The following is a 9,583-nucleotide window of genomic DNA, read 5'->3' as shown; positions in this document are numbered from 1 at the left end:
TTCAACCATAGGTAAGTCCATCAAGAGTTCACGAAGCCACTCTGCTTCAACAGTGGCAGTGTCTAATGCTGTGAGTTCTGCTTCCATAGTTGACCTCGTTAAGATGGTCTGCTTGCAAGACTTCCAGGAAACAGCGCCACCATCAAGTGTAAAAACATAACCACTTGTGGCCTTAATCTCATCAGCATCAGATATCCAGTTTGAGTCACTATAACCCTCCAGTACCCTTGGATACCCGGTGTAGTGAATCCCATAGCTCGCGGTGCCTTTCAAATAGCGCGTAACTCTCTCAAGCGCATGCCAATGATCATCTCCTGGTTTTGACACAAACCGACTCGGCTTGCTCACAACAAAAGAGATGTCAGGCCTCGTGGCACTCGCCAAATACATAAGCGAGCCAATAATCTGAGAATACCTCAATTGATCTCTAGCAATCCGTCGATTCTGTCGAAGCAACACACTATCATCATATGGAGTTGGAGAAGGCGTGCAGTCGCTATACCCAAAACGACTCAAGACCTTTTCCACATAATGAGACTGAAGCAGTGTGATCCCACCATTCTCATCTCTCAACAGCTTGATGTTTAAGATAACATCAGCTACTCCTAGATCCTTCATCTCAAAACAGCGAGATAAGAAATCCTTAACCTCCTTGATTAAATCAAGTTTGGTTCCAAAGATCAATATGTCGTCGACATACAGACAAAGAATAACTCCTTCGCCCCCACCATAGCGATAGTACACGCACTTGTCACCATCGTTTACTACAAAGCCGACAGCAGTTAATGTTCTTTCGAACTTCTCATGCCACTCCTTAGGAGCTTGTTTAAGGCCATATAAAGACTTTAATAACTTGCACACCTTTTTTCCTGACCAGGTACTACAAAACCATCAGGCTGATCCATGTAAATTTCCTCCTTCAACTCTCCATTGAGGAAAGCCGTCTTAACGTCCATTTGATGAACGAGAAGACCATCTGAGGCAGCCAGTGATAGTAGCACCCGAATTGTGGCCAGTCTAGCCACGGGTGAGTAAGTATCAAAGAAGTCTTCACCTTCTTTCTGGGTATAACCCTTGGCCACAAGCCGTGCCTTGTACTTTTCAATCGTACCATCAGGTCTAAGCTTGTTCTTGAACACCCACTTACATCCTACAGGTTTGCACCCATAAGGACGGTCAGTGATCTCCCAGGTACCGTTAGCTAAGATGGAATTCATCTCGCTACGTACAGCTTCCTTCCAGTAGTCAGCATCAGGAGATGCATAGGCTTCTGAAATAGTCCTGGGTGTGTCATCCACGAGGTACATAATGAAATCATCACCAAAAGACTTTGCAGTCCTCTGTCTCTTAGTCCTCACAGGAGTTCCATTGTTACCCTCAACAGGATTCTCAACGTGTTCCATCGCAATGGTGGGTTCAGGAATTACAGTGAATTCCTCACTAGATGGAGTAGGTATCTCCTGATTTGATGAACTCGACATATCCTTCATAGGAAATAAGTCCTCAAAGAAAGTTGCATCATTTGATTCCATAATCGTACCAACATGCATGTCGGATACCTCGGATTTTATTATCAAAAATCTATTGCCGATGCTATGAAAAGCATAGCCCAGAAGAACACAATCCATGGTTTTTGGTCCAAGCTTGCACTTCTTGGGAATTGGTATATTGACTTTCGCCAAACAACCCCAAGTACGTAGGTAAGAGAGTTTCAACCTTTTCCTTTCCCATTCCTCAAATGGAGTCATGGTCTTATGCTTTGTGGGAACTCGGTTTAGGACATGACACGCAGTCATTAGCGCCTCCCCCCACCATTCCTTGGATAGACCCGAAGTGTCTAACATGGTGTTAACCATATCAGTTAGAGTTCGGTTCTTTCTTTCGGTTACCCCATTTGACTGGGGTGAGTAGGGAGGCGTCCTCTGATGGATTATACCATGTTCCGCACAAAACAGATCAAATTCATTGGAAAAATACTCTCCACCACGATCAGACCTAAGCCATTTCATTTTTCGATCAAGTTGGTTCTCTGCCTCAGCTTTATAGTTTTTAAAGAAAGTCAAAGCCTCATCTTTTGATTTCAGAAGATACACATAACAATATCTAGTGGAGTCGTCAATCAATGTCATGAAGTATCTCTTTCCACCTTTTGTCAACACGCCATTCATTTCACAAAGATCAGAATGTATAAGCTCTAGTGGCGCCAAGTCTCTTGCCTCTGCAGTCTTATGTGACTTGCGAGGTTGCTTAGCTTGCACACATACTTGGCACTTGGAGCCTTTGATAGTAGAGATTTTCGGAATTAAATTCATATTGGCTAACCGCGTCATGCAACCAAAGTTAATATGATAGAGTCGTGAATGCCAAATATCAGACTCATTATTGTGGCAAACATTATTAATAACTTTAGTGCAAATATCTGACAAAGATAGGCAGAACAAGCCTCCACACTCATAGCCTTTTCCAAATAATTGTCCACACTTCGAAATTACAACTTTATTGGATTCGAAAACCAACTTAAAACCATCTCGACATAAACGGGAACCGCTAACGAGATTTTTATTGATGGACGGCACATGATGAATGTTCTTCAGACGCACAGTCTTCCCCGAAGTAAACTTCAGATCGATGGTACCAACACCTCGAACGATGGCATGTGACCCATTCCCCATCAGCACGGGTGAAGTCCCTGTTGCCTGGTAAGAAGAAAACATGGAGGCGTCAGCACAAACATGTACATTGGCACCGGTGTCAATTAACCAATCAGGGGATTGAAATACTGAAAGGATGGTAGGAAAAATACCGTACCCTGATTCCTTCATATCAGTATCACCGATGACAACATTAGCGGACTTGCCGCTCTTCTCATGTTCGCGCTCCTCAAAGCGGTTAGGACACTTCGGAGCCCAATGATTAGGATCACCGCAGACATGGCAAAGTCCCTTCCCCTTCTTATGAGAATTCTTCTTGAAGTTGGTAGAATGTGATGGCTTGTTCTTTGTATCAAACTTGCCTTTGCCCTGAGTTTTGTTCTTATTGTTTTTGAACCTGTTGGGCCGGGAGTTCTTCTTCTGTACCATGTGGGCACTAGAAGCTCCCTCAGCAACTCGAGCACGTGTGTCCTTTGCTCTCGCCTTCTCTTCAACATCAAGAGTACCAATGAGATCCGCAACGTAAAACTCCTGTCTCTTGTGTTTCAGGGAAGTAGCAAAATTGTTCCACGAAGGTGGAAGCTTGGCAATGATGCCTCCGGCAACAAATTTGTCCGGCAACACACACTTGAAGTACTCAAGTTCTTTTGCGAGTGACTGTATCTCATGAGCCTGTTGTACCACAGGGCGCTCATCAGTCATCTTGTAGTCATAGAATTGCTCCATGACGTACAACTCGCTGCCGGCGTCCGAGGCACCAAACTTGGCCTCGAGCGCAGCCCACATGTCCTTGCCGTTTTCAAACGATATATACGAATCCACAATGGAGTCATCAAGAACACTCAGAAGAGCGCCTTTAAAGAGGGTATCGATCTTCTCAAAAGCTTCCAGCTGTGCTGGATTACGATCGCCCTCAGGCTTGCCCTTGGTGGAATCGTAGCAGCCCATGGTCTGAAACCAGTAGACTGCTCTCGTGCGCCACCTCTTATATTGCGCCCCCTTAAAGGCAGGCGGCTTCAGATGTGCAGCAAAACCACTCGGAGTAAATTGCCTATAATCAGGTTTTTGGATTGTTGGAAATATGAGCAAATTACTACGAGATTTAATCCGAATAAACAGAAGATAAATCATGACCACAGCAGCAGAGCTTAAACTAATCATGCGAACTAGCATAGCAGATGAACATATCACATCTAGGGCACATACTAGAAGCATGAATTCTACCACGATCTCGAACAAGAAGGGTAGAATCACATACGGTGCAGCGGGTGCAGCACCGCCGGCGTTGACGTTGTCGCCCATGTCGTCGAGGACGAGATTGCCGAGGTCGGGGAAGAAGTCGTCGTTCGCGAAGTCGTCGCTGCCAGCAGTCGCGCGAGTGCGCTCCCCAAAAACCTGATCGCCCCTCTCCCGTACAGGATCACGAGAGGCGGGGTTCCGGAGGCCTGCTGTCCCTTCTCGCGGTGCACGCCGAAAGGAGGGATGGAGAAGACTTGCTTGGCGGCGCAATGATCTGGAACGGTGGTGAGAAACCATACGAAGCGGCGGCGGCTAGGGTAGACGTCTGCCTGACTATATAGTGCGGGCCGGGTAGGTCATGGGAGTAAACCCCACGTCCGAGTCGTCACGATACAAAAGAATCGGAAACTCATAGACATCGTGCATAGCTCTGTCCTCGGCTCAATCCCGCAACCCGCATCGTGACGAGGCGAGGCGAGCGAGGAGGAGGAGCGCGCGTGTAAGTCTCCTCTTCTCATGTTCATACAAGTGGTAGAAGAGCTCACCTTATAAAGAGGTGCAACTCTCTCTCAACTTCCGAGGTAGGACTAAACTTTAGCCTCACTCACTCCACTCACATGTGTGCATGAATGGGCCAAAATAATTTCAGAATTTTAGTTGGGCTTTGGGCCAACGGCCTATTAGCAAAATTCCAACTGTGCTTCCACCGCGCCACCTCGATCGTGCTGGAGTGGATCCCCTTCGTCCTCCGCACACCGGCGGCCGCCCGGGCCGAGTTCCCCACGCTCCAGACGCTGACCCTCACGGGCTGCCAAGTGGACGACCTCGGCGTTTCTCTCCCTCTGCCCACACCTGCGCGTGCTCAGGCTCAAGGGCCTCATTTGGCTCGGTGACGACGACTGGGCAGTCCACTCAAGGTCACTGCAGGAGCTTGTCATGGACAGCGAGAATTTGTGGGCACGGCCGGTCGGCATCGTTGCCCCCATGCTCAAGCAATTGACGCTCTTCTTACACGCCTACAATCAAGTGACCATCTCCATCCTGGCACCAATGCTGGAGAATGTCTCGTGGCAATGCCTCTATGGCACGGGCACTATTGGGTTTGGTCTTTGGACCCTCGAGAAGCTGAGCCTGCATACCGCAGAGAAACACTCTTCGCTGCAGATTCATGCCTGCAATGTGTGCCTCCTCTTCTAGTCAGTTTACTGGAATTGACCGCTGAGCTAAATTTTATGAATGTTACAAATCTGCCAATTTGCTTTTCAGAGCTGGTTTACCTTTTCCGATGAAGAGGCCAACTTTGCACAGGAGATAGAGAAGCATATGATTGTCGAATTCTCTGCTTTGGAGCTGCACTTGTCAGCAATGGGCCATGTTTTTGGAGCGTTTGTGTCACATCTTCTTGGGTTGAATCGGATTCGTAGCGCCATACGGAGGCTTAAGGTCACCCTTCTGAGATTAGAGGTAATGCTCCGCTCTGCTTATATATCTCAACAGTGACATTTCATAGCAATTCGCATATTTGGTTTTAGGAGGAAGAAATGTGCCCTGCAAATTGTCCTTGTGAGTCTACGAACTGGAGGACCCAAATTATCTCCTTGATTGCTCTTGAAGAAGTAGAAATAGATGGCTTCAGAGGAGATGCTCATGAGCATGATTTCTTGAAACTAATATTCAGCTGTGCACCAATTCTTAAAAGAATGATTGTGAGGCTGTCAGATGAGGTCTCGTCAAGTAATGATAGATGCACGGAAATATATGACATCTTCAGGGGGTATTCTTCTGTGAAATGCAATGTTTATCTCAGCTCTGGTAAGTATATGTTCTGCATGCATGATTTGTATGCTCTTTGATGTAGCAAGAATATGAGTTAAGCTGTCAGTAAATTTTCATGTTGTGCAAAATCTCTAGGTTGCTGCAATGTGGCCTATACATGCCAATTATAAGGTTTGGCTGTACATGTATCCTTGTTATCACCTAAATATGCTACTAGTTATTATTAAAACATAATGGCATGCTTTCAATGCGTGTTAGAGAAAAACATACGATATATTACTGCTGAATTTGTCTGGACATTCCCTTGTATTTTTATAAAACTGAAGCTGAATGGTGGATGGAATTAACATATTTGAAACCTTTTATGTAGTTGCCGTTTTGCTTGATGCAATCTTCTTTATTAGCTATACCATTTCCTTTTGTGTCTGTACTCAGTAACCATAGAAAGTTTGGTCATAGCTGAAGTTAGTTGTAGTATTTCTGAATTTCGTCAGTCTTTAGGTTTGGCCGCCCAAAATTATTCAGTTCCAGCTACATTCTGTTGAGCGAGTACTTTGCTATTTTGTTCCAACTCTCTGCTTCGTATGAAAATGGCAAGTCTTTTGCCTCGTTTAAAAAAAAGTGATTTAGTTGCCAGTAACAACAATCTTCTTTTTTTTTTTGGAAAAGGGGTGATTCCCCGGCCTCTGCATCAGAAAGATGCATTCGGCCCTTTTATTAACCAAATAAAGTAGTGTCAACATGGTTTCAAAGGTCTCCAAATAATAAAAAAGCACAGACAGCTCACACAGAGCCAAAAAGGGACTAGAAACACCAACTAGCCGAGAAAAGATGCCACAACCGGCTGGCTAAAAAATAAATAGGAAATCTAAGTGCCTATCCTATTACATGACCGCCATCCAAACCGGTTAAAAATATCCCGAGCTACCATCTCCCAGCGGAAAGACCCAGTAACCAAATGCTCCCTGGCCTCCGTCTGGGTGAGTAGCGACCACGAACGGATCAGTGCCGTAGTTCAGAATATGACCTGCAAAAAATGTATACATGATATTCTGTTAAAAACCAAATCATTTCTGCAAGTCCAGATAGTCCACAGCAAAGCACAAACCCCAACCCAAATATGTCTCGCTAAGTTAGGCTCAATCCCATTAAGCCATGTCACAAATAACGTATAAACAGAATTCGGTGGATTGATACTAAAAGCAATGTGGACCGTCTGCCAAAGTACCTTGGCTAACGGGCAATCAAAAAAGAGATGTTTGATAGTCTCATCCCGATCACAGAAACTACACCTAGTAGGTCCTGTCCAATTACGCTTTATGAGGTTGTCCTTAGTTAAAATAACTTGTTTATGGACAAACCACATAAACACTTTTATTTTTAAAGGAACTTTGACATCCCAAACATGCTTGGACGTAGGAATGGAGTTTGAGTTAATAACATCAATATACATTGATTTAACCGTAAATACTCCAGATTTAGTCAGTTTCCAGCGTAATTCATCGGGTTGTTGTGAAAGCTGGACTTCCATCAGTCTCCTAACTAGATGGAGCCATTGTTCCAAACGATTGCCCTCTAGCGTTCGTCTGAACTGAATATTAAGGGGGATCGATTGAAAGACCGATGCAACGAACACCTCACGTCGTTGCGCAATGCGGTATAAAGACGGATATTGGATGGCCAAGGGTGTCTCGCCAAGCCAAGTATCCTCCCAGAAACGTGTACTCGTGCCGTTTCCAATAACAAACTTCGCCCTATTAAATAATGACTATTTGACTTTCATCAAGCCTTTCCAGAAAGGCGAATCGGTCGGCCTGACAGTAACCTGGGACAAAGTTTTGGTCTGGAGGTACTTGCTGCGAAGGATTTGAGCCCACATAGCATCATTCTTCAATGAGAGCTTCCACAGCCACTTGCTAAGAAGGCATTTATTCTTAACTTCTAGATTCTCAATACCTAGACCCCCTTGGTCTTTCGGTCTACAGATGATGTCCCATTTAGCAAGCCGATATTTTCTTTTAAGCTCATCACCCTGCCAAAAGAAACGCGATCGATAGAAGTCCAGTCTCTTCCTAACCCCAACTGGGACCTCAAAGAATGATAGGAGAAACATTGGCATACTCGTGAGCACCGAGTTAATTAGGATTAATCGGCCTCCGTATGACATGAGCTTACCCTTCCAACAACTCATTTTTTTCTCAAACCGATCCTCGATGCACTTCCACTCTCTGTTAGTCAGCCTACGGTGGTGGATTGGAATCCCTGGGTAAGAGAAGGGTAACTCGCCCAACTCACACCCAAACAATTTCCTATAAGCCTCCTGTTCATCTTTGGCTCTACCAAAGCAGAACATCTCGCTCTTATGAAAGTTAACCTTTAACCCGGTCAATTGTTCAAATAGGCATAACACCAGCTTCATATTTCTCGCCTTGGCCAAGTCATGCTCCATAAAGATGATTGTATCATCAGCGTACTGAAGGATGGATACACCTCCATCAATTAGATGAGGTACCAATCCACCTACTTGACCATTTTCCTTAGCCCTTCCTATCAAAATTGCTAACATGTCCGCCACAATGTTAAACAAGATAGGGGACATCGGATCTCCTTGTCTTAGGCCTTTATGTGTCTGGAAGTAATGACCTATGTCATCATTAACTTTAATTCCCACACTACCTTTTTGCGTAAATGATTCAACCTGTCGGCGCCAGGCTTCATCAAAACCTTTCATACGCAATGACTGTTGGAGGAATGGCCATTTGACCTTATCGTACGCTTTCTCGAAATCCACCTTAAAAATTACTCCATCTAATTTTTTGGAATGGATTTCATGGAGTGTTTCATGCAGGACGACCACCCCTTCAAGGATATTTCTGTCCGGCATGAAAGCAGTTTGAGACTGCTGCACCACAGAATGCGCAATCTGTGTGAGTCTGTTTGTCCCGACCTTGGTGAAATTTTTTAAACTAACATTGAGGAGACAGATCGGCCTAAATTGCTCAATCCTTACCGCATCCGTCTTCTTGGGAAGCAGTGTGATAGTCCCAAAATTCAAGTGAAATAATTGAAGCTGGCCACAGAACAGATCTTGAAACATAGGTAGTAAATCCCCCTTAATAATGTGCCAGCACTTTTTATAGAACTCTGCCGGGAATCCATCCGGTCCGGGAGCCTTGTTGTTTTTCATCTGTGCAATAGCATCAAACACCTCCTTCTCCGAGAACGGGGCAACCAGAATATCATTATCGGCAGCCGATAGCTGAGGCACATCCTCAGTCCTGAACTCATCGAGGGACATACAATTCTCCTCTGGAGGTCCAAACAACTGCTTATAATAGTCGGTAATATATGTTTTTAGGTTGTCCTAGCCTAAAATAGTACCCTCGTCTTGCTCAAGCTGAAAGATATGCTTCTTTCTGTGCTTGCCATTGGCTGTCAAATGGAAGAACTGAGTACTCACGTCTCCTTGGACTACTTTGCAGACTTTAGCACGCAAAGCCCACTTCAATTCTTCTTCGCGGAGCAGTTCTTTCAACCTCTTCTCCGCCTCATTTTTAGCCTGAAGCTCAGTTGACGTTAAGATAGTGGATTCGGCCTGTATGTCCAGGGCCTGTATAAGAGCAAGGAGTCTATCCTTTTCCATCTTATACACACCACTGAGGTTCTTAGCCCAGCCCCGTAATAAACTCCTTAAATGCCTAATCTTATTCTGCCAACGCTCTAACACAGTCTTGCCGCCAACACCTCTATCCCACTCCCTGGCAATCAAATGCAAAAACCCCTCACGTTCAAACCATGACATCTCGAAGGAGAAGGTGTTCTTGTTACCCACATGGTTCGGCTCACCTGAGTCCACGAACAATGGGGTATGATCAGATATTCCCCTTGAAAGAGCTTGCACCGTCACCAGAGGGAAC

General features: G+C 45.1%; 1 protein-coding gene across 1 annotated transcript; it reads left to right on the top strand.

Annotated features, from left to right (window-relative positions):
- The first annotated feature begins 4,739 nt into the window (after nt 1–4,739).
- LOC123154587 (uncharacterized) lies at nt 4,740–5,890 on the top strand. Its single transcript, XM_044573277.1, has 3 exons — nt 4,740–5,069; nt 5,157–5,354; nt 5,423–5,890. The coding sequence occupies exons 1-3, from the start codon at nt 4,827–4,829 to the stop codon at nt 5,741–5,743; spliced, it is 762 nt and encodes a 253-aa protein (XP_044429212.1). The 5' UTR covers nt 4,740–4,826; the 3' UTR covers nt 5,744–5,890.
- The last annotated feature ends 3,693 nt before the right edge of the window (nt 5,891–9,583 follow it).

This window comes from Triticum aestivum, chromosome 7A (genome assembly GCF_018294505.1).
Source record: "Triticum aestivum cultivar Chinese Spring chromosome 7A, IWGSC CS RefSeq v2.1, whole genome shotgun sequence".
NCBI lineage: Eukaryota > Viridiplantae > Streptophyta > Magnoliopsida > Poales > Poaceae > Triticum > Triticum aestivum.
Note: the sequence above shows the minus strand (reverse complement) of the source record. Positions and strands in the feature narration are given on the sequence as shown.

Excerpts from the sequence above, each read along its gene's own strand:
- LOC123154587 (XM_044573277.1), top strand. The coding sequence starts at position 4,827 with ATGGACAGCGAGAATTTGTGGGCACGGCCGGTCGGCATCGTTGCCCCC. Across the intron at positions 5,070-5,156 it reads TGCAGATTCATGCCTGCAAT|AGCTGGTTTACCTTTTCCGA; the intron begins GTGTGCCTCCTC and ends TTTGCTTTTCAG. Across the intron at positions 5,355-5,422 it reads TCACCCTTCTGAGATTAGAG|GAGGAAGAAATGTGCCCTGC; the intron begins GTAATGCTCCGC and ends ATTTGGTTTTAG.